Raw genomic sequence first — 25,453 nt, forward strand, 5'->3', positions numbered from 1 at the left:
ATGAAAAAAGAATGAACAGATTATTAGTGAATCATCCATCCATCCATTATCCAAACCGCTTATCCTGCTCAGGGTCGTGGGGATGCTTGAGCCTATCCCAGCAGTCATTGGGCGGCAGGAGGTGACACACCTTGGACAGGCCGCCAGGCCATCAGAGGGCCGACACACATTCACACCTAGGGACAATTTAGTACAGCCGATTCACCTGACCTACATGTGTCTTTGGACTGTGGGAGGAAACCGGAGCACCTGGAGGAAACCCACACAAACATGGGGAGAACATGCAAACTCCACAGAGAGGATGCCATGGGATGATCCCCAAGGTTGGACTATCCTGGGGCTCGAACCCAGGACCTTCTTGCTGTGAGGCGACCGCGCTAACCACTGCGCCACCGTGCCACCTTTATTGAATCATCATTTTATAACAGCAACCAAAATAAACTATATGAAATCAATTTAAAGGTTCAATTAACTGTATGAAGTCAAGTGTGAATATGAATATGACTGAATATTATCTGTGTAAAAGTTTTTAAAAAAATTCCCTGGGAAATAAGCATGTGACCTGTTTTGAACCTGTTCCTCAAAGAATCAGAATTGAGAATCGTAAAAACCCGGAATCGATAAGCAGAATCGGAATCAGAATCATTAAAACCCAATGGAGGGGCATCCAGGTAGCAAAGTGGTCTATTCTGTTGCCAACCAACACAGGGATTGCCAGTTTGAATCCCCGTGTTACCTCCGGCTTGGTCAGGTGTCCCTACAGACACAATTGGCTGTGTCTGTGGATGGAAAGCCAGATGTCGGTATGTGTCCTAGTTGCTGCACTAGCGCCTCCCCTGGTTGGTCGCGGTGCCTATTCAGGGGGGAGGGGGAACTGAGGGCAATAGCGTGATCCTCCCATGCGCTACGTCCCCCTGGCAAAACTCCTCACTGTCAGGTGAGAAGAAGTGGCTGGCAACTCCACATGTATCGGAGGAGGCATGTGGTAGTCTGCAGCCTTCCCTGGAACGACCTGGATGGCTCGGAGGAGTGGGGTAATGGGCCAAGTGCAATTGGGTAGAAAAAGAGGGGGGGGGATCCATCCATCTATTATCCGAACTGCTTATCCAGCTCTCAGGGTTGCGGGGATGATGGACCTATCCCAGCAGTCATTAGGCGGCAGGCAGGGAGACACCCTGGACAGGCCGCCAGGCCATCACACAGGGCCCACACACACGCACACAGACACACATTCATACCTAGGGGCAATTTAGTATGGCCGATTCACCTGACCTACGTGTCTTTGGACTGTGGGAGGAAACCGGAGCACCTGGAGGAAACCCACGCAGACACGGGGAGAACATGCAAACTCCACACAGGATGACCCGGGACAACCCCCAAGGTTGGACTACCCCGGGGCTCGAACCCAGAACCTTCTTGCTGTGAGGTGACCGCGCTAACCATTGCGCCACTGTGCCGCCTAATGGGGGGGGGAGACAATCGATACCCAACCCTAGGCATACTCAACATCCACTGGAAGTGCAAACGTGACCCCTTATTTCACAATTGAAACATTTTACTGTACTCTTGTGTGTGAATTACAGTATTGTGCTTCATCACTGCTGTAGATAATAATGATGAACACTTTCCAGCACAGAATTTGCTTAGCAATATGGCATATGACAAGTTAGTTGTTATTGCACATGAGGTCTGCATACATATTCACCTATCTGCTATGCGCTATTCCATAGGTGTTCATCTACCGCCTTTTCTGGAAAAGCAAAGATCGGCCACGAAGAATTCGCATGGAGGATATAAAGAAAGCCTTTCCCTCACACTCGGAGAGTAGCATACGGAAAAGGCTAAAACTCTGTGCAGACTTCAAACGCACAGGTAGATTAACTTAATCCTTAACTTGTAATCTGATGTAAGGGGTTGTGTCCACAACCTGTTACTGACACGTGTTTTCACTGACTAGATATCCAACATTAGTAAACTGTTAAGCGAATGATCACATTTGGTAGGATTTGCCTATTCACTTTTATCCATGTAAGGCAGTCTGATCCATCAGTGAACTGATTCCATGTCATTTGCAATTGTTTCGGCCCAGTGATAGTGTTCCATATGCTGACAAGCAAGAAGAGAAAATTTAGACCATTATGGATTTTACTGTGGATGTAAAGAGGTAATCTCGAGCAGTCGAAGACACAGAGGCTGTAAATGCTGAGCACCTAAAACAAGAAATAGTCACTGTCACAATTATCCATCTGGCATTGCAATTTGAAGCACTACCCATTAAAAAGAACAAGAGCTCCAATAAATGTGAAAATGTTTGACTTTGCATTTGCAATAGAAATGCTGGCTTTTTACAATGGAATAAAGTTGTTATTACTAAAAAGATTTTTTTTTTTGTAGCAAATGGTATTTGTAAAATCAGGACAGATTTATGTGCATATGAGAATATGGCTAACACTTGCCTTAAACATATACCAGGGATGGACTCCAATTGGTGGGTGCTAAAGCCAGACTTCAGACTGCCTACGGAAGAGGAAATCCGAGCCATGGTGTCTCCAGAGCAGTGCTGTGCCTACTACAGCATGCTGGTGGCTGAGCAAAGGTTGAAGGTAAAATACACTCTTCATATGTGTGTTTTTACTGTATTAATAGTCTACGCAAGTCAGTATTGTCTACTACCTATGATGAATTTCTACCTTGCAGGATGCTGGATATGGTGAGAAATCCTTCTTTGCTCCAGAGGAGGAGAATGAAGAAGACTTTCAGATGAAGATTGATGATGAGGTATGATTCCTATGCATCCCTCATAGGAGATATTGAGTCCTTTTGGTTATGGAGAGGATTTTCATCTTGCCTTCTACATTATAGGTTCGCACAGCCCCATGGAACACAACAAGAGCCTTCATTGCCGCCATGAAGGGGAAGTGTCTATTGGAAGTCACTGGTGTGGCAGATCCGACAGGCTGTGGGGAGGGCTTCTCTTATGTCAAAGTTCCAAACAAGCCCACACAACAGAAGGTCTGACTGACTACAGCAATATAATCAAAGCCCTCCACAATTTCCCATAAATATTCTGCTGTTTGATGATTATGTATAAAAGATGAAAGGTTAAATTCTTGTTATATGGTTTTCAGGATGACAGGGAGCCACAACCAGCCAAGAAGACTGTGACGGGGACTGATGCTGACCTGAGGAGACTCTCGCTCAAAAATGCTAAGCAGCTGCTGCGCAAATTTGGCGTTCCAGAAGAAGAGGTAAGAATGGTTCTACATGAGTGTGTGATCCTATATATAGGGTGGCATATTAGTAAAACATGCCACGTAATCAGACGATTTCAGGTTTGAGACCTGTAATAGCCACTTCTGTCTTACTAGCGATGGGCCATGTCCGAAGTGCCCTTGAGCAAGACTGTTAAGCCGCTGACTGAATGCAAGTTGCTCAATGCAAGAGTGTTGGGTAATTTCCTTAAAGCTACAATACTGAAGATCGTTGTTATTGTTTAACTAACACCTATGGTTAGGTGTGTTGATGTGTCTGCACCGCCCCCATGGCTAGACAAAAATACATGTTTTATTTTCAGATTTAGCCATTCAGTTCGTAGTATCTGTTTTTAAAAATCTTCTACAAGCCTGATCTGCAATATCTTCATTTGGGCACAACAAATTCACTCCTTCCAATTCCCCACTGCCTGCCTGCCTTATTCTGTTTGGCTGCCATGGCAACATTCTATATGCTAAGGGCTCCAGGTTAACATTTTACATTGGTGTCACTGGGGCCGCTAAGTTTTTCAGTTATTGGAACCAGCAGTTAACATTTGTTGCAGTGCTTGCACAAATGATTGCATCTGAGTTGGCACCTCTGACCCCCCCCCCCCCCATCACCTCAATAAATTGCGCACATGCCATATCGTTACTGTCAGACGGTATTTCTTTGGAGATACTGTATCCCATGTTAACCTTTGCCGTCTCTCCCTGATCATGGGATCTGTTAGCCACATTTCAGTGTTGAAACACCGCTGTGAGGTAGGCAACTCCCTGCATTGTGTATGCTTATGGATTTGGTAATGAAGTGTGAGGGTCTCATGTGCAAACTGTTAAGCTGCAGACGCAAATTTTGAGTTGTCTTAGCAGTCGGCCTGCACTGTTCACAGTAAACAAGTGGGTATTAAACACAGCCAGGTAAATTCTTGGTGACACTCACAATAACGTTTTTTGGGCTTTCTAGTTGGAGACTTGTTTTTCTTTTTTTCTTTTCTTTTTTTTTCTTTTTTCTTTTTTTTTTGTTGGATTTCCCCCCCCCCCCCCCCCATTTTTCTCCCCAATTGTACATGGCCAACTACCCAGTTCTTCCGAACCCTCCCGGTTGCTGCTCCACCCCCTCTGCCGAGCTGAGGAGGGCTGCGGACTACCACATGCCTCCTCCAATACATGTGAGGAGTTTCGCCAGGGGGGGACGTAGCGTTTGGGAAGATCACACTATTCCCCCCAGTTGCCCCTCCCCCCTGAACAGGCGCCCCAACTGACCAGAGGAGGCGCTAGTGCAGTGACCAGGACACAAACCCACATTCGGCTTCCTACCTGCAGACACGGCCAATTGTGCCTGTGGGGATGCCCAGCCAAGCCGGAGGTAACACAGGGATTCAAACCGGCGATCCCTGTGTAGTTGGCAGTGGAATAGATCGCCACACCACCTAGACCCCTGAGACTTGTTTTTCTTAACAAAAAACAAGTCTCTTTTAGGCCTATACTTAATTGTGAGCAAATATGTATCCTTTCAAAATGAGCTCACGTTAGCTTCCTGTTTGCATGCGGAGAACGTTGTCATAGTTATGAGTTTTGGGGAACCGCAAGACAGAAAGGCAAATGCCACCAGTAGGTATTTCAAATCAATTATTCAAAAGTTATTGCTGACATGTTTGAGACATTTGTTTACATGAACATTTTCAGGATTGTAGCTTTAAATGTAAAAAGTAAAAGTGACCAGGTTCCCATTACATTAGTAAGTGTTCTGCAGATGAATGATGGAAATTTGGGTATTTTATCCCATATACTGTCATTCAAAAGAAAAGCAATGGTTTATTACAAAAATTATTTGAGTACAGCAGAGATCTTCAACAGGGGGTCCGCAGAGTTACTGCAGGGGGTCTGCCAAATTATTTGATCCCAAACTTTTTTCTTCCAAAAATATGTCCAAAAATACATATTAACATAAATACAACCTATAATAAACAAAGATAAATTGGTAACACTTTATTTTAGGGGGTCGGAAATTACCTAGTAATAAGGTGGTAATTACCTTGTAATTTCCTAGTAATAATGTGTTAGGTTTTACAGGTAATTTTACAGTTAACCGTAACCCTAACCCAAATTACAAGGTAATTTCAAGCTTATTTCTAAAAAATTATGTGATAATTACCACCTTATTACTAGGAAATTACTAGGTAATTCCCGACCCCCTAAAATAAAGTGTAACTGATAAATCTTCCTATTCGTTAAAAAAATTACAACATTGAAGATACCCATGAATCCTTGTGCAATAATGTGATCACCCAGAAAGCTGAGCACCAGCTAGCTATCCTATGCTAAATCACTCTATATCTACTACTACTACTTTCGGCTGCTCCCGTTAGGGGTCGCCACAGCGGATCATCCGGAAAAATCACTCTATATGCGGTGCCAATAAAACACTAGAAATAATTGCATGCCATATTAGCCAGATAGAAACGTATTATTAGCCTAAGTATACGGCCATTCTTACGTTAATGTGAGCTACAGTGGATGGCTTTGTAACTTTGCGACCAAGAAACTCTGACAGACCCTGCACTTCATCAGAACCACTGGCAAAAGTTCAGAGGATGTGGCTAACACACCTGCTAACAGCCATGCTACAACTGCTGCTAAGTGCAAATGAGAGAAGACCCAAAAATATTTAGAGGATTATCTCAAATTTGGATTTACCTTTAAAGAGACTGAGGGCATTAAATTACCAGTGTGTGTCATCTTCTCTGCCGTGCTGTCAAACAAAAGCATGAAGCCATCAAAGCTGCAGTGCCATATGGAGACAGCCCATACTCACTTGAAAGAAAAAAAAAGTGGAATATTTTCAGGCCTTTGTCAAATCTCTCAAAGGCCAACAGACATTGATAAGACAATCAGCTAAAGTTGGTGAGCTTGCGTCGAAAGCCTCATATCAAGTTGCTCTTGCTCAGAACAAATAGCCATACACCAGGGGTGGCTAACCATGTGCCATGGAGAGCCATGTAGGGTGACCAGACATCCCAGTTTGTCTGGGATTGTCCCGGTTTCAAGCTGGGTGTCCCGAGTCCCGACAAATATCTGTAAAAAAAATTGGTGGGAAAGGATAAAAATCCTTCAATGTATCGTGTCCGACGAGACAGACAACCTTGTGAGCGCACGCATATGGGTGTGTACGTGCACGAACATGCGGGACATTTTCAAAGAAAATGACATGCCCTGGGCAAAATATGTTGATGGTGCAAGAGCCATGGCTGGTTTAAAACGTGGACTAATAGCGCTTGTCAAAGGTGTGGCTCCCCAAGTGATGTGGATGCATTGCATGCCACATAGGGAATCTCTCGTTGCCAAAGAAATTAGTGCTGAATTGTCAGATGTCATGGACTCTGTCGTGAAAGGTGTCAATGTTGTCAAGAAGAGTGCTTTGTGAACGCGTCTCTTTTCCTCTCTCTATGCTGCTGCGGGAGAAGAATGCACTGCACTACTTTACCATTCTGGGGTTCGATAGCTTTCACATGGAGCAGTGCTGTCACGTGTGTTTGAGTTACGTACATGTATTCAGGAGTTTTTACATTGCCAAAACTGTGCAGAGCTGGCTGCAAAATTAGGTGATGATGTCTGGGTTACTAAACTTGCATATCTTGCAGACGTTTACTCTGAGCTGAACAGACTCAACAGTTCTTTGCAAGGCCACAATACACATGCCATGCAGCTGTAAGACAGAATGGAAGGCTTTCTGAAGAAAATCAGAAGATGGAGGGAGCGAGTCAGGGAGGGCACTTCTATGTTTCCATCAGTGGATGAGTTGGGAGATTCTGCAGTGCTCTCGCCTCACATAACACACACAATTGTTGCACACTTGGAGGCACTCGAGGGTCAATTTGGGAAATACTTTTCTGAGGCTGACTCCTGGCGCAGGGACAAGACATGGACACAGTTTCCATTCAAAGATAATGCAGCAGATGACTCAAACTTGACAGTGACAGAGGAGGATCAGCTCATCGAACTATCCACTGACAGTACATACAGAAACATGTATGAGACAAGACCACTCATCCAGTTCTGGATCTCTTGCCAGAAAGACGTCCCACAATTGGCAGCAAAAGCAATGAGAAGCCTTTTACCTTTTGCAACGACATATCTTTGCGAGAGTGGATTTCCCTCCCTTACCTACCTGAAAAGCAAGTACAGGTCAAGACTGCAGCCTGAGGCTGATATGGCCCTCGGCCTGACAACCTCCATCTGCCCTAGAATAGACAAGCTGTGTGCCACTCACCAGGGTCAGACCTCTCACTAAGGTAGGAGCTGTGCCATCCACACATACTAAAGTTAAAGAGAGAAGACTGACATGCGCTTTCTGAACACATTTTTTAACACTGGGAGTTTGAATCATAACCGAAAATAGGTGTGGTTTTATGAATTCAAAGCTATTGGCTACTGTCTTCCTGTGGGTAGTGCTTTTCTTGAATTGGGGACTAAATCGCTTGCCATAGGGAAAAAGTCTATATAAAGCTGAAAACACCATACGTGAGGTCATGACTAACTAACTACCATGTCGTCCACCGCATCTAGCGAACCCAAGTGTGTTTGGATACGTCGTAGCAAGATCGATGATAAAGTCTCAGCAAAATAGCACATACTCGAGCCAAGTAGCTAGCAGGAGGGGGTGAAAGAACGGCTTCTCTGTGGTTTTATAGCATCTCGCTACGGACACACCCTATATGCAAATTGACTGGTGTCTACGTATCCACCGGCACAATTTGTCATTGGACACCATCTACAGTCAATCACAGATGTCTCTCAAGTGGTCGCAGACACGCTGTTTTGGCCACTGAATTTCTCCGTGGTCACATTCCAACTCGGAACATAGCCTATCAATAGGAATTTTCAGATTTTGATGTCAGTATCACTTTAAGCTTAATGCTTCATTGTCCCTCCCCCATTAAAATTGTGAAATTGTAAATGTAAAAAGTGTCAATATAGAATTAAAATTTGTTGATGTAAAAAGTGTCAATATAGAATTAAAATTTGTTCTATAAAGCACCCCACTGTTATAGGTAATGTATATAGTTCTGTTTACAAATACATATGTGTACGTGTGTGTGTGTGTATAATTTATTTGTGCTTTTTTATCTTCCACTTATTCAGTTCACTACTGTACAAGTAATGTAAGTCAGTGTGCATTCTTGAGTTTCGTAAATAAAAAAGAATTACAAAAAACAATGTTCTATAAACATATGAATCTGTCAATCATTATTATTTTAATGGCTTAGCCTTGTATACACCATTACTAAATACTTTTATACATGGCACTATGGGCCGCCCTACACATTTAATAAGCAACACAATTTTATATGATATGGAATAGGGGTCCCTCCGCTGTGTCTTTATCAGCCAAAGGGGTCCTTGGACTGAAAAATGTTGAAGACCTCTGGAGTACAGTAATTTTCAAGAGATGGGGTGAGGTGAAATGATGTTTAGAATCTCTGTAGAAGAGATTCACGTGATTGATCAATGTTGAGGTTATGGGGAGCTGAGAGCCTAGGACTTTGGCTTCCTTGATGAATCATAATTTTCCTGAGTAGATCTGTGGGGTTGGTGTCAGAGGTGGAATGGTGAGACCATGAGGCCATCGGAAGCATATGCACCCAGAGGTGTGAGGGAGCTGATATGCCGAAGCACAGGGACATGCTTCCCGAAGGAGGGGGGTAGTGTAACAAACACGGATGACTAGACTCACTAGCCCTTGGCTAACGGGTCGGACCCTTCAGTTTACTGGTTAGCGCAGTCGCCCGTGGTCCGGGCTACCCGTGTTCGATTCCCGGCTGTGGCTGATTCCCAGCTGCCCCTGAATTCACTACATTGAATGTAACTGGGAATCAGCCAAAGCCGGGAATCGAACCCGAGTAGCCTGGACCACGGGCAACTGCGCTAACCAGTCAACTAAAGGGTCCAACCTGTTTGCCAAGGTCTAGCGAGTCTAGTCATAGTCTAGTCTAGTCTGGTCATTACATTACCCCCTTCCTTCAGGAAGTGCGTCCCTGCGCTTCAGTATATCAGCTCCCTCATGCCTCTGGGCGCACGTGCTTCTGATGGCCTCACGGCCTCACCCCATTTCTGACACCAATGTAGCGAATTCAGGAGGCAGCCGGGAATCCGCCACAGCTGGGAATCGAACCTGGATAGCCCAGACCACGGGCGACTACACTAACCAGTCAATTAAAGGGTGACCCGTTAGAATGCAAGACTTGACTTTGTCACTAGAAAATATTTTCATGTTATATCCTCTCATGGCCTCCTGATCAGTGCCCAGGAGGGTTTGTTGAAACACTCCCAGTTTGATAGTGTTGGCAACAAAACTTGCAAAACCTGGCCTATGTTGCATATGAATATATACAGAATTGAGTGAAATGCACTTTCAATTGTTGTGTTCAAAATCCAAAGATTTGTGCAAATTCTCTCAGGGAGTGACATCAATTCATCCTGAGGCCAACCACATTATCAACAGCCTCGTAAGAAAGCCTGCTAGCCATTTCCTTTGCCCTTGTCAGGGTATTGTCTGGAGGATTCAAGGACCTCCACTGTCCACAGAGGCATTTATCATACTTCAGGCTAGCGTTGAATTAATACGTAATGTACTCTTACTTGATCAATCTATCTTTCAGTTTCTCAAATCTGTCCATGTGTCTGTGTGTGCATCTGTCAGATCAAAAAGCTGTCTCGCTGGGAGGTGATTGATGTGGTGAGAACCATGTCCACAGAACAGGCGCGTTCGGGTGAGGGCCCCATGAGCAAGTTTGCCCGAGGGTCCCGTTTCTCCGTGGCAGAACACCAGGAGCGCTACAAGGAGGAATGCCAAAGAATCTTTGACCTACAGAACAAGTAAGACCTAACTCTCACTTGTGAGGGAGATATTAACTATTTCCACTTGTGATAAGTGATGACCTGTTTTTGTGTACACCTCAAGTGATTTCCACCTTTCCCCTTCCACAGGGTGTTGGAGTCAACAGAGGTGCTCTCCACGGACACAGACAGCAGCTCTGCGGAGGACAGTGACTTTGAGGAGATGGGGAAGAACATTGAGAACATGCTGCAGAACAAGAAGACCAGCTCTCAGCTGTCACGAGAGAGGGAAGAGCAGGAGAGAAAGGAGCTGCAAAGAATGCTGATGGGCGAAGAGATTGACCGCGACAACAAGGGACGCAAGGAGCGACGCAAGGGCTTGTGTGAGTTTCCGTTTGTCCGTCGTCTGTACATGTGCGTACATACAATTGGTGTTTGGATTCAGGAATCAGGAACACTTTATTTGTTTGGGGTGCAGTATTGTATTTGAGTGTCGAAGCCGGTTGTGTGGCTTAATGTGATAAATGTAATAAAAAGCCTCTATGTAGTTAAATGTTATTGTAACCATTGCCTGTCTTCTCGTTGCATAGCCAGTGCCTTGTCCACCAGTTCCCACAAGGATGACGACGCATCCTCCGTCACCAGCCTGAACTCCTCAGCCACAGGGCGACGACTCAAGATCTACCGTACCTTCAGGGACGAGGATGGAAAGGAGTATGTCCGCTGTGAGACTGTGCGCAAAGCTTCAGTCATTGACGCCTACACCAGGATACGAACCACCAAGGACGATGAATTCATGTGAGTCTTGTTCAAAATGTGAGTGTTCCTCTGGATGTGTATGTATTAAACACTCCACCAGATTTATTTAATTATTTTTTGTCTTTTCGGCCATAGACGAAAATTTGCCCTCTTTGATGAGCAGCACAGAGAGGAGATGAGAAAGGAGCGTCGCCGTATTCAGGAGCAGCTCAGGAGATTAAAACGTAACCAGGAGAAGGACAAGTTCAAGGGCCCCCCAGAGAAGAAGGCCAAGAAGATCAAAGAGAGGCCAGACCTCAAGGTAAAAGTAAGCTTGCCGATTCAGTACTTGGCTATACTCCTCTCTCTTTTTTTTCATCAGCCCTTCACCTCAAGGCTAATAGCACTCTTAAAGGTGGTTTTAGCTGGTTTCAACCTCCAACAAGCTGCAAAATATACTACCATTCTTTCAACGCCATCATTTTAGACTATAAGGAGGGTTTTGTTCTGTTCCTTAATGTGCGCCTCTCTCCCCTAGCTAAAGTGCGGAGCGTGTGGGGCCATTGGACACATGAGAACCAACAAGTTCTGCCCACTATACTATCAGACTAATGCACCACCCTCCAACCCAGTCGCCATGACAGAGGAGCAGGAAGAGGAGCTGGAAAAGACTGTCATCCACAATGACAACGAGGAGCTGATCAAGGTGGAGGGGACCAAGATTGTCTTGGGCAAACAGCTCATTGAAAGGTAGGGCATGGCCTGGTCTGTCTGTTTCCTCATACAGACAGTATGTCAAAACTCGGATACATTAGGGGTCCTTGAGACCAGTCCAGAGATTCAACCCTCACTATGATGAATAGTTTAATTTAATGAATATTTTTATTAAATTTAATATTATTAAATTTGTATCTGTTTGAGGAGCCCTGACATTGACATGAAAATACACTATATGGACAAAAGTATTGGGACACACCTCTTAATCATTGAATTCAGGCATTTCATTCAGACCCATTGCCACAGGTGTATAAAATCAAGCAGCTAGCCATGCAGTCGCATTTACAAACATTTGTGAAAGAATAGGTCATTCTGAAGAGCTTGGTGAATTCAAGCATGGTACTGTCATAGGCTGCCACTTTTGCAATAAGTAAGTTCGTGAAATTTCTTCCCTGCTAGATATTCCATGGTCAACTGTCAGTGGTATTATTGAAAAGTGGAAGCGTTTAGGAACAACAGCAACTCAGCCACGAAGTGGCAGACCACGTAAAGTCACACAGCAGGGTCAACGAGTGCTGAGGTGCATAGTGCATAAAAGTCGCCAATGCTCTGTTGACTCAATAACTACAGATTTCCAAACTTCCTCTGGCATTAACATCAGCACAAAAACTGTGCACTGAGAGCTTCATGGAATGGGTTTCCATCAACGAGCAGCTGCATGCAAGCCTTACATCCCCAAGCACAATGCCAAGCGTCGGATGGAGTGGTTGTAAGGTACGCTGCCACTGGACTCTGGAGCAGTGGAAACATGTTCTGTGGGGTGACGAATCACATTTCTCTGTATGGCAGTCTGATGGACAAGTCTGGGTTTGGCGGATGCCAGGAGAACGTTACCTGCCTGACTGCATTTTGCCAACTGTAAAGTTTGGTGGAGGAGGGGTAATGGTATGGGGTTGTTTTTCAGGGGTTGGGCTAGGCCCCTTAGGTCCAATGAGGGGAAATCTTAATGCTTCAGCATACCAAGACATTTTGGTTAATTCTATGCTTCCAACTTTGTGGGAAAAGTTTGGGGAGGGCCCTTTTCTGTTCCAGCATGACTGTGCCCCAGTGCACAAAGCAAGGTCCATTAAGACATGGTTGGGTGAGCTTGGTGTAGAAGAACTTGACTGGCCTGCACAGAGCCTTTACCTCAATCCCATCGAACACCTTTGGGATGAACTAGAACGGACATTGTGAGCCTGGTCTTCTAATCCAACATCAGTGCCTGACCTCACAAATGCTCTTCTGGATGAATGGGCAAAAATTCCCACAGACACACTCCAAAATCTTGTGGAAAGCCTTCCCAGAAGAGTGGAAGCTATTATAGTTGCAAAGGGGGGGGAACCAACTCCATATTAATGCCTATGGGTTTAAAATGGGATGTCATAAAAGCTCCTGTAGGTGTAATGGCCAGGTGTCCCAATACTTTTGTCCATATAGTGTATGTCTGAACTACTGCTGTAATGCTTGAACATGTCACTTCCTCACCCAGTGCCGATGAGGTACGCAGGAAATCTTTGGTGCTAAAGTTTCCCAAACAGCAACTCCCACCCAAGAAGAAGAGACGCGTGGGCAGTGCAGTGCACTGTGACTATCTCAATGTGAGCCTTTTAATGTTTTATACCATGACTTCACATTTGTACAAGAGTTATTTTGGACAGTTATTTGTCATGACCGGTTTTCTTTTTTCTTTTTCTTTTTTGCAATTCACAGAGGCCACACAAGTCCATCCATCGCAGACGCACCGACCCCATGGTGACCTTATCATCTGTCCTGGAGGGCATTATTAATGACATGCGGGATCATCCAAATGTGAGATCCAATTGTGCACAAATTTAGTCAGCTCAGCTTACTATATTTCACATTTCTCATATACCACCTTTACTACTCCACAGGCTCTTAATTATCTTTTCAATTTGTCATCACAGACATACCCTTTCCATACACCAGTCAACGCCAAGGTGGTGAAGGACTACTACAAGATCATCACTCGGCCAATGGACCTCCAGACACTGAGGGAGAATGTACGCAAGCGAATGTACCCATCGCGTGATGAGTTCCGTGAAAGTGTAGAGCTCATTGTCAAAAATAGTGCCACATACAACGGTAAAGCCATAGAATGCCTCTATCTACCTTTTTGGTTAATAAAAGCTGTTACTGTCAGGGGAAGAAGAATTTCAAATTTTGACTGCAACACCAAGATGTTAACCCATCCATTTGTGCTTCCAGGTGCAAAGCATCCCATTACCCAGGTAGCTCAGTCCATGCTAGACCTGTGTGATGCTAAATTGAAAGAGGTAAATGTGAATATTATTGGTAATGAGTAACCTGTCTTTACAGTTTCTAAACCTAAAAAACAAAGTAGTTTGGGAGACGTATTGTCACTGGTATATTCAAGACAATAGTTTATCCATATAAATCCCAACCATGACTAGTTTTGTTGTTGTTGTTTTGTTGATTGGATATTTCCAGATAGGACTTACCCCAGAAAAATGATAAGGCAAATAACATTTTACATCTTCTCCATAGCAGCCAAATGCAAGAAAATAAGGCAGGTAGCAATGACTTTGAAAAAGTAGAAAAGTCATTCTTATTTGGCAGATATGGTAGACTAACATCATGGAAGACCTTTGCGAACAGATATTATAGGCGTAGACTGCAATCTCAAATGACTTTTGTAATTTTAACTCCACACAATTCACATTGTTAGTTCAATAAATGTTTCAAAAATGTCCCTACCAGTGTTGAAACCAAACCCTATTCCCTGGATACTACATCATCAATAGCTAAAACTCAGGTTTGACAATGTTTTCTGTTTGGCGTTAGGCACAAACAGCACTGCCAAATTTGCCGAATTTGGAGTGGTCAAACACCTCAGCAGTATCACCATCGGTGTGGATATCGCCAACAAAAATTATGATCTTCAGGATTGTAGCTTTAATTACCTGCCTTGTCAATTAAATCCTCCCCTCTGACATTGGATCCTGTGTGTGCAGAAAGAGGACAGGCTAGTGAGACTGGAAAAAGCCATTAACCCCTTGCTGGATGATGATGACCAGGTCGCCTTCTCGTTCATCCTGGACAACATTGTGACTCAGAAAATGATGGTGGTTCCAGACGTGAGTCCATTCCTCTCCTGTGATATTCACAGCATTGAAAGTAAAATCTGTGGATTTTTTTTAAAATTATTATTCATTTATTTTGGGATTGACCTGCTCCATATTTCGCCACCCATTCCTCCTTTCTAGTCATGGCCATTCCACCATCCTGTCAACAAGAAATTTGTGCCAGATTATTACAAGGTGATCGTTAACCCTATGGATCTAGAGAATATCCGCAAGGTACGAGTCATGAGATTTTTACTGTGGAGGACAAGCATTAGTTTATTATTTGGTTCACAGCTATGGAATATAACCTCTGAAATCTGTCTGTGTGTGTGTGCGTGCGCGCATGTGTTTGTGTGGGTGTTTCGTAAAACCAGAACATCTCCAAACACAAGTACCAGAACCGAGACGCCTTTCTGTCTGACGTCAGTCTGATCCACACCAACAGTATCAAATACAATGGTCAGTAGCAGTTGGGAGGAACATGTCTGCTTCACTTGTGCTGAAGATGTTGCTACATAATTACATGTGAACACTGTAAGTGCAGTTTTAATGCATTTAAATACATAATTGTTCTTCTTGATGTGTTTTTCACAGGTCCAGACAGCCCTTACACAAAGACTGCCCTGGAAATTGTTAATGTTTGCAAGCAAACATTGGCAGAGGTGTGTAATGTGTGATAAACCTGTGTGGACCCGACCTTATTCTTTACCGTGTCCAATAGAAAGGCTACATTCCTGAATGAATATGTTATCGTAATTACTGTTGACTGCTGTCTGATCAAGAACTTCTATTCTTGCCTGAGTCTTGTTTTTTTCATCTGCCTGTGACATTCAAGTCACAAGGGATTTTTAAAAGTGAGGGATGTACCAAATTCACATATTTTTCTGTCATGAAAGGGTTATATCCATACAGTAATGGACAAGCTTATGTTCATCTCCTGCATCTGGTTAATCCTTCCATATCCAGTGCAGACATACTGCCCCAACACAGTACATTCATTTAAAAAAGTGTTTATTTCAAAGTGGTTTGAAATAAAATAGCATTTTATATAACATTCTATAACCCCACTTCAGTTATTTAGAGTCCAATTTAAAGGATTAACACAGCCCCCTTTACAATGCTGGGGTGTTTGGTAGGAGAAGACGTGTTGGTTGTCATCATTCGAGATATAAATGTAATATCATCTTGACTATCTTTTCAGTATGATGAGCACCTGACCCAGCTGGAGAAGGACATCTCCACTGCGAAAGAGGCCGCTTTGGATGCAGCAGACTTGGAGAGCCTGGACCCAATGACTCCTGGCCCCTACACACCCCAGGTAGAAGGATCATGTCCCAGTCCTCCTTTTACTTGCTGGCTGTCTCACATGATAAGTCTCGGAATACAAATCACAGCAGACCACACAGACAAGAGACTTCATTCTTCAACTGCCTTCACAGTCCACATTTTGAAATTGTAGCCTTACAGAGCGACGCTGTCCCATTCTTTCAGTGCTGCAGTCTCCTTACCACATCCTTTAGTTTCCAAACTGTTGAATGCCCTCCAGGCCTTCAGTATGGCTTTACCCTTTTTCTGTAGAAGTCCTTCTTTCCAAACTCTTCTTTGCTGTCTTCTTTCCAATCTAGTGTCTTTCCTGTAGTCTCTCCTCACTCCAGATCTGTGTTTTTTCCACTCCTGTCATCTTGTCCTGTCTCTCCGTTTGTGTGCACTGCTGTGTGCGGTCTCGACCAGCCTGCTGATCTGTTTGACAGCGGGGCTTCAGGGAGTCTACCCAGAGAGACCAGCAACCTGTTCTCTGAGGGACCTCTAGTGGTTGCTCCAGAGAAGAGAGGGGGGCAGGTATGGAGAGAGAGAGAGCGAGAGCGAGACAGAGAGAGATTAGGCTTTTCATCCAGGCGCCACCTCTCCTTGAATAGTTGCCTTTCTCTGCCCTTCTATAAGTCTCATTTGGCCATCCTCATTCCATCTCACCAGAGTGCAGGTTGAACCCATGGATTGGATCACAATACTTTAGGGTGCAGCATTTGTTGTGCAGTCCATGTACAAATGGCTATTGCTTCCACGAGGACTTTATAGAACTTATTTTACCTTTACTTACATTCCCCTGCAAGAGACTTACCAAAATTGGTCTTTTATCCTTTTTACTGTCAGGGTCGCCATGGCAGAAGGCTAGGGGAGGAGGAGTCTGATGTGGACATTGAAGGTTTTGAGGAGGAAGATGATGGCAAACCCAAGACTCCAGCTCCTGTAAGGAAAAAAGACTGATTGATAGACAAAGAAGTGACATGTCAATTAAATGACACTGCTAACGCTTTATGCCAAAACACACTGGTTCATTTATTGGAACAATTGTGCACCAAAATTGCTGCCCTATGAATTTGCCAGCTTTTTAAGATCCCTGTACTTGAGAAACCTTATGAGACTGACTATCAGACCCACTTGAATTGCCAGGTACAGGAAATGTACAGGACTTGGCTGAAAATTGTCATGTGTGAGACCTGAAACGTAAAAGCAGAAATTAGATTTGTTTTTCATCTCAATGTTATGAATGATTTTTGGTTGGCTTAATTAGGATATAAGTCAGTCAAATCAAATTTTAGACTAAAGATAGCATTAGTTGATATCCCACACAACAATTCTTCTATTCTCTCTGACCTAAATTTTACCTGTAACAGTTTGCCATGACAATTGATTAGGTCTCTTTCTATCCTGATCATTAAGGCAGAGGATGGCGAAGGAGATCTGGAGGATGAGGATGATGAAGAGGATATGTTGCTGCCACCTCGCAGAAGGCTGCATGGCCAGGAGGAGGAGGAAGAAGAAGGGGAGGATGAAGGTTCCAGCCGCCCACCCCAGGCCAGCGTGCTGTACCAGGACTTGCTCATGTCTGATGGGGAGGACGATGCAAGTGAAGAGGAGGGTGACAACCCTTTCTCCTGTAAGTCCAGCTAGAGTGCTGGAGACCAAGTTAGACAATGCTGTTATCATTTGCATACGCTTTTAAGCAATCTTTGAATGCTGTGTCTTTGAGAGTTAATATCCTAATAGTCTATTGCACTGTCCCTAGCCATTCACCTGTCAGAGAGTGGCAGTGATTCAGACAGAGAGGTGGACGTGCATCCTCCACCCCCACACCGAGGTCACCAAGAGATGGCCCGCATGGGCATGGAGCAGGATGAGAGCATGATGTCATATGAAGGGGAGGGGCCTGATGAGACTCACTTGGAGGACAGCAATGTCAGGTACAGCTAGCTGTGTTTCAGTACCACTCTGTCACTAAATAACATTGCTCACAATGGTTTTGATTTTCCGATGGGGTTTATTTCTGCATTTGAATGTAAGGGATTAGTTTAGCGGGTCTCAACTCCAGTTGTTGGGATCTCCGGTAACTGCTGGTATTCTTTTCTGTCAGGTAATAAACTTTTACAATAATGAACATTGTTCATACAGCCTTTTTCTAAAAACCAATTACAAAGTGCTTTATTGACCATCATAAATCAATGCTGTACAATAAAAGTAAGTGGTTGATTATGTTCACCTGTTTTGGCAGGTCTTAAGACAATTGGAACACTTAACCTGCAGGTGAATGTAATAAACAAACTGCCAGAAGGAAAACCACTTGGGAACCCAAAAACAAGAGTTGAGAAACAATGTTTGATCAAAGTAATTCTGAGATACCTCTTTAGATGAATTTTCATTTATTTTTCCCTCTCAGTTATGGGAGTTATGAGGAGACAGAAAGCCAGAGTCAGCATCAGCCTGATGGCATGGGCAACGGAGAGGAGTATGGTATCAGTGAGGAGGAAGAAGAGGAGGAAGAAGAAGAGGAGGAAACGAGGAGGAGGGGTCCAGCAGTCCTGTCCCAGGTCCAGCTGAGTGAGGATGAGGAGAGTGAGGAATTCAGATCCATTGGAGGAGACAGTGACATGGACTCAGACAACTAGCAAAATTCTTTCTCTCCAGAGACAGTTTTTTGGATTCCAGTCAACTGTTCATTTTGTCATAAATTAAAAACAGTGACATTTGTGAGGTATATAACTGCACGTATCATGGCTTTGTATATGATGCTTATGAAAGGTGTGTGAGCATTTCAACTGTTATCAGACTTATCACCACAGTGATTTCTGGGATACAGTCAGTTTTTTGTACATACTGATTATGTATGGGATGGCGTACACCAGGCAACTGCATATTTTAATTAAGACCTTTGTTAAGCCCAAAATGTTTTCTTCTTGAAAATGATGCATCTGCTTAGGGATTTTGTATTCTTTGATTTTTTGTTTATTTTAATATTTAAAATATAACAACATATTAATTTTAAAGTGAGTGTATTTCACAAGCCATGATGACTGGAAGTTGAGAAACATTGTAAATTTCATGTGGTCCTCTAACAAGCTGCACCAGCACAAAATATTTGACAGCCGCTAAAATTCTGTAATCACCTCACTTCAAACAAACTGTATATAAAGTAGAATAACTTGATTACGATTAAGTTTCTTTTCAGTCTACAATCAAAGACTTTGTGCTCGTCCTAGTGTTACTTGTACTATACTGGGCTATGTGAATCTGTTGGCCTTTGGTGTTATTTTTATTTTCTAAGCTTTTAATTTTTTTAAAAAAAATTAAATCGTTGGCTTTTGTAGACAGAACTTGATATTTTTGTGGGAGTATTTTTTTAATATCATAAAGCACTATTTCTAAGGAAAAACAGTTTATCGTTATGAGGAGGCTGGTATGGCAGTTTTGGGATATTCTGCATTCAAAATGTAACTCGGAATCGTCCATTTTGGTGCAATCCCCCCACCGGGGTTCTTTTCCCCCTGCCTGAGAACGTTACGCCTGTAGAGAGTTATGCCATTTCTCCCAGATCCACCCTCAGCTGTACAGGCACCCCACCACCTGTAGGAGTCACTAATTGCACCGTTGGGACACATTACCCCAACCGCCTCTCCACCCGCAAGCAACTGTGATTTCAATACCAGGCCAAGCTGGAAGTGACACGGGCTTGAACTGTGAACGTGCTGCACCACCCAGGCACCACATATCAGCAGAGAGCTGCCACAAACAGCGGCAGCTAGCCGTGGCACTTGCCGCTGCCGCTGTTTGAGCCAGCCCTTGCTGCATATTGGCTGGGGGATTTGTTATTTTGTTTGGAAGGGGAAAATGGGGCCTCGAGCCATACAGTTTGACAGTCCACACCCTAAATCTGTTTGTGTGTTTATAGAAATGTAGCTTTTGTTGAGGAAAGATGAGTTCTTTATTGAACTTGCCTTCTGAACAATTTATCAAATTTGTCCAGTATTTGGACAAACATAATTTCCCAGTCCCTGTAGACTGCCCCCCCCGAATTCGCTACAGTGTATTCAACTTGCAATAACTTTTTACTGTATTTATCAAGACATCTCAGACCAAGTACCACAACCATCGGATTGCCATTAGCCTATGTTTTACGGCGAATTCGGGGGGGGGGGCAACCGCAGGAACCGCCGCAATCCCTATGCGGGAGATATCGCTAACCGCTCGACTAAAGGGTCCGACGCATTAGCCAAGGGCTACCGAGCCTATTCATCCGTGATCGTTATTGCCTCCTTCTTTCGAATCGCCACAGCCAGGACGCGAACCTGAGGCTCCCGCCCCGCAAGCGACATCGTTAGCCACTCGACTAAAGCATCCGACCCACTGTCGGTTGGGATCACTATCCTGCTCTGCTTGCCGCTCCTACTTGTCCATTGCCATCAGCCACGCCTCCTCTGGCGCAACCTGCCGCGTGGTGGACACTTGGTTGGATTGCTCTGTCTCGCTCCTCTTGGCGCTCAGTGTCTGCAGTCCTTGCAGGGACGACGGGAGGGGGCATCTGCATTGCTGTGCAGGCGCTCGGCTCGGTGCTGGGTCGCGAATCTCGAAGGAAGGGGACAATCTAACGATCACGGATGAATAGACTCGGTAGCCCTTGGCTAACGGGTCGGACTCTTTAGTCGAGCGGCTAACGATGTCGCCCGCGGTGCGGGAGATAAATGTAGCGAATTCGGGGGGCAACCGCAGGAACCGCCCCAGCCGGGACGCGAACCCGTGTCTCCATCGCTAACCGCTCGATTAAAGGGTCCGACCCGTAAACCAAGGGCTAACGTGTCTACTTATCCGTGCATGTTACAGTATTACAATTGGCTTTTGTAATAGCTGTCAGTTTTCAACATATCAACTTCAAACCACCTCTTAACTATTTCAAATGTAGTTTATGAGTTCTGTTTGTTAAAAAGCCTAAAATCAAGACATCAGTTCAATAATCCCTGATTATGTGTATTCCTTGTGTTTTTTTCAACAGCTTTATCAATTCAATATTGATATCAAATCACTTCTCATTATGTTATTCGGGTCCTCTCACAACTTTCACAGCTGTTAGTTTTTCGAAAAGGCCTCAAACTCTCAAACACGACCCCAGGGTAACAACTCCTTAACTATGACAATTATATGCATCTAATTTCAATTTCCCTTTCTTGTTTACGAAGATAGTGACAGAGCACATGGAATCTTTTCTCCAGTAATGATGAATAATATCATCAGTGCTATAAAATAACTTCACTTTCTTTAACATAATGGATAAGCACTTAATATGGGCTTTTTTCTTCTTCTTTTTTTTAACTAAATGTGAAAGTTGTGAGAGGACCTGAATAACATGAAAGACGATTAGATAGGAATATCTTTTGAGAGACTTCCGGCGTAGCGATCAATGGAGTAAGTCGCGACTCTTGGGGCTCGTGCAAAAACTTTTAAAAATCCTATCCCAGGCACACGTTTTGCGTTTTTTCGGTGTTCGTTTTTTCCCCCCACAAAACTCAAATTTTTGTCTTCTGGTCGACTAAAATGTCTTCGAAAAAATAAAACAGCGGCACAACAGCCGCGGCCTGCTCCGCACACCACGTCCCCGCCTCGTAGTGGCTGCTCTCCCCGCTCGGACGGTGCTGCCGCACCAATGGGTCATATTGCATCCCCCGATTTCAAGACTGAGCTGCTCTACTCCCTTCGCAACGAGATGATGATTATTTTTAAAACTGAGCTTTGAGCCGCCTTAACCGAGAATCTAACATCCATCGAGACGGAGCTACAGGCCGTGAAATCAGAGTTATCTGGTAGCATCACAAATGGAAATGGAAACCTTTCTGTCCACCTGCACCGATGGCATCGTCACGCTTCAGTTCAGGACAAAATGGAGCAGCTGTCAGCCGATCTGGTAAGCGTGGGACATTAAATGCGAAGATCTTGAAGCGAGATCACCGCGCAATAATGTAAGGCTATTGGGAATTCCAGAGGACTCACCCATCTCCTCCACTGCAGCGGCTATCTCCACTCTGCCAAAAGATGCTCTTAAACTTGAAAAAGAGCCCCTCCTGGACCACGCTCATCGCACACTCCAGTTGAAGTCGAAACCAGGTGAGCGCCCTCGTTCCATAATCGCTCTGCCACATTATCACACGGACTGTGTCGATATCTTGCAGCGAGCCAGAGCCCAACAGCGGATCAAGACTGGGGACATGTCTGTCTCTATCTTTCCCGATCAAAATATAATTCATATGTACAAACCATTTTAAAAAGTAAGATTGTACCTAAGGGAACAACAAAGATCATAAAAAGGGTTAACTCTTAGCTGTTACAATCTGGTGCCACTAGAGGGCGAGATTGACGAGTTTCTTCTTGTGCTCAGGGGATTCTGGTCCTTTTTCTTGTCCTTTTTCCGGGTCATTACTAGGTTTTGCAGGAGCCCAGTTACTGAGCTTCAACTGTTTTTGGTAAAATACGGTGTGTACTGTGTTGGCCTGGCGCCCTGTGTTGGCCTGGTGGCCTGTCCAGATAGGCTCCAGCATCCCCGCGACCCCGAGAGCAGGATAAGCGGTTTGAAGAATGTATGGATGGATATATAGGCTGTTGTTTTTACCTTATAGTCTGGGGTTATTTTCACCTCATTATATACAGTCTGCGATAATTGTCGTCACCCCATTATACACAGTCACTGGTGATTACTTTTACTTTTTTATATACTGTTCGTACTTTTTACTTTTGCGTGAATTTGTTACTTGGTGCCTTGCTGTTTGTCATTACTAGGTTTTGCAGGAGCCCAAACCTTAGTCACTTATAGGTCAATAGCCGTAAGCATATCTGTTAGGGATTTGACTCCTTGTGAAGTTAGCACTGGGTTCTCCATCGTTTGGGAATGGGGAGTGGTAAGTGCTATGGGGGGAGGGGTGGGTCAGTTCGGTGTTCGAGCTGAGCTGTCCCTTAGAGGTTAGTGCTCGCTTTTTCTGTTTGTTTGTCTTGTTGTGTTTTTCTTTTTTATTATTATTATCTTTTCTTCTTTTCCCCTTTCTAGAGGGGTGCGGGCGGGGGCCCACGTTCTTTTTTCTCTTATATCTAAATAGTCAGTATATGGCCACTAATATTAGTAATTCAGGAATCCCTCATAGTGGCTCTTCTGTGAGGTTTGTGAGCTGGAATATTAAAGGCATGGGGAGCCCAGTTAAGAGATCGAGAATATTTACTAATTTAAAATGACTTAAAGCTGACCTAGTATTTCTGCAGGAAACCCATTTGCGAACCAAGGACCAGGTCAGATTAAAACTCCCCTGGGTCTCTGAGGTGTTTCACTCAAATTTCCACTCTAAAGCCAGAGGGGTGGCCATTTTAGTTGGTAATTCAATTCAGTTTTCAGCTTCCAAAGTTATATCTGATAGATATTTAATCGTCTCAGGCACACTGTCTCATATTCCCATCCTATTAGTTAATATTTATGCCCCAAATTTCGATGACCCACACTTTATGAATAAGCTGTTTGAGCATCTCCCATCATTGAATAATAACCTGCTTATATTCGGAGGGGACATTAATTGTGTAATCGACCCCAATCTAGATCGCTCTAACCCACGAACCCTGACCTCGTCATCAATGTCGAGGTCAGTTTCTGATTTCATGTTTAAGAATGGTTGCATTGATCCTTGGAGATTCTACAACTCCCATACCAAGAAAATGTTTTTTTCACAGATGTAGTATGTCTTTCTCTCGTACTGATTATTTTTTCATTGATGCCAAACTAATCTCCCAAGTGTTGATTGTTAATTACCATCCTATTGTTATTTCTGATCATGCCCCTCTTTCTTTAGCTATCCAGTTCTCCTCTCAACTTCGGTACTCAGTTCCATGGAGGTTCAATACTTTGCTTCTCTCATACGATAAATTCAATAAATACATAGCAGCTGAAATTGACGAGTTTATTGCTACTAATCAGAACGAGATGGAACCGGTTTCTTGCTCACTGTTGTGGGAATCGCTAAAAGCGTACCTTCAGGGTCAAATTATCTCCTACTCTACACATTTGAATAAAACCCGTAAAGCCAAACTGCAAGAGCTTTCTATTACTATTAGTAATTTGGACCAACAACTTGCTACTTCTCCCTCTCTCAGTCCATTTAAACGCCGTGTTGAATTGCAGACTGAATTTGATCTCATCACAACCACTGATGCAGAGTGCCTTCTTTTACGCTCTCGCGCCACATACTCTGAGCACGGCGATAAGGCAAGCCACCTCCTAGCTCACCAACTATGTCGACCGGCAGCTTCGCGCATGATTCCTCACATAAAAGACTCACTTGGCACACTGCATAGGGACCCCCACCGTCATTAACTCTATATTTTGCGCTTTCTACTCTTCTTTATATAAATCTGCATCTCCGTCTGACACCACTGAAATGCAGTTTCTTGGATAGTCTCAATTTCCTCGTGATAAACCCAGTTATTGTTAAAGAACTTGAATCACGATTGACAGTAGAGGAAAACACCCTTGCTATGAATAATATGCAAAATAACAAAGCTCCTGGCCCCGATGGATTTCCAGTTGATTTTTTTTAGAAGATTTCAAGATAATCTGGCCCTGCTATTGCATTCTGTATATAACGAATCGCTGCAGTATGGTTCTCTTCCTCCAACTTTAAGACAAGCCTCCATAAGTCTGCTTCTAAAAAAAGACAAAGACCCAAATCTCTGTAGTTCATACAGACCTCTTTCCTTAGTAAATGTGGATGCTAAGATCCTTGCTAAGGCCTTGGCCCATCACTTGGAAAATATTCTCCCAAATGTTGTCTCAGATGAGCAAAACTGATTTATAAAGGGGCGCTATCTGTTCTATAATATCGGTACCCTCTTGAATATTATCTATTCTAAAATTTCAACAACAACCCCTGAAATAGTGATCTCAATTGATGCTGAAAAAGCATTCGACGGGGTTGAATATGATTACCTGTTTACTGCATTAAGTGAATTTGGGCTGGGAAATGTATTTATTTTGTGGCTACGTCTCCTTTATATGTCCCCACAATCTAGTATCACCACCAATGCCATCCAATCCAGTTTTTTCGCCTTATCTTGCGGCGCCTGCCAAGGTTGTCCCTTATCCCCCCTATTATTCGCATTAGCAATAGAGCCCCTGTCAATTTTTCTGCGATCTTCTTCCACTTTCACTGGGATGTCACGTTTGGGCATGAAACTTAAGCTTTCACTCTATGCTGATGATTTGCTGTTGTATGTCTCAAATCCAAACCACTCTATACCAGCAATTCTCTCCAGTTTTCAGAGATTTGGATCATTTTCAGGCTATAACGTAAATATTTCCAAGAGTGAATGCTATCCTATTAATGCTTTGGCAGTACAACTCAATCAGTCTGATATCCCTTTCAAATTGAGTCCCCCTGGCTTCAAGTATCTGGGGATAAATGTAAC

The 25,453-nt window shown here is 43.8% G+C and overlaps 1 protein-coding gene across 1 annotated transcript in view; it reads left to right on the forward strand.

Annotated features, from left to right (window-relative positions):
• taf1 (TAF1 RNA polymerase II, TATA box binding protein (TBP)-associated factor) overlaps nt 1–19,315 on the forward strand; it is a 40,792-nt gene extending 21,477 nt beyond the window's left edge. Inside the window, exons 18-40 of the mRNA XM_056284576.1 lie at nt 1,731–1,872; nt 2,473–2,603; nt 2,698–2,778; nt 2,863–3,012; nt 3,129–3,248; nt 9,955–10,130; nt 10,242–10,474; nt 10,682–10,889; nt 10,986–11,157; nt 11,368–11,579; nt 13,078–13,186; nt 13,299–13,397; nt 13,514–13,691; nt 13,815–13,882; nt 14,582–14,704; nt 14,834–14,926; nt 15,067–15,151; nt 15,287–15,354; nt 15,894–16,010; nt 16,844–16,939; nt 17,414–17,630; nt 17,760–17,934; nt 18,408–19,315. Of these exons, the coding sequence (XP_056140551.1) occupies nt 1,731–1,872; nt 2,473–2,603; nt 2,698–2,778; nt 2,863–3,012; nt 3,129–3,248; nt 9,955–10,130; nt 10,242–10,474; nt 10,682–10,889; nt 10,986–11,157; nt 11,368–11,579; nt 13,078–13,186; nt 13,299–13,397; nt 13,514–13,691; nt 13,815–13,882; nt 14,582–14,704; nt 14,834–14,926; nt 15,067–15,151; nt 15,287–15,354; nt 15,894–16,010; nt 16,844–16,939; nt 17,414–17,630; nt 17,760–17,934; nt 18,408–18,636 (3,282 nt within the window). The 3' untranslated portion in view covers nt 18,637–19,315. The remainder of the gene's footprint in view (nt 1–1,730; nt 1,873–2,472; nt 2,604–2,697; nt 2,779–2,862; nt 3,013–3,128; nt 3,249–9,954; nt 10,131–10,241; nt 10,475–10,681; nt 10,890–10,985; nt 11,158–11,367; nt 11,580–13,077; nt 13,187–13,298; nt 13,398–13,513; nt 13,692–13,814; nt 13,883–14,581; nt 14,705–14,833; nt 14,927–15,066; nt 15,152–15,286; nt 15,355–15,893; nt 16,011–16,843; nt 16,940–17,413; nt 17,631–17,759; nt 17,935–18,407) is intronic.
• The last annotated feature ends 6,138 nt before the right edge of the window (nt 19,316–25,453 follow it).

The sequence above is a fragment of the Lampris incognitus genome, chromosome 8 (genome assembly GCF_029633865.1).
Source record: "Lampris incognitus isolate fLamInc1 chromosome 8, fLamInc1.hap2, whole genome shotgun sequence".
Taxonomy (NCBI): domain Eukaryota; kingdom Metazoa; phylum Chordata; class Actinopteri; order Lampriformes; family Lampridae; genus Lampris; species Lampris incognitus.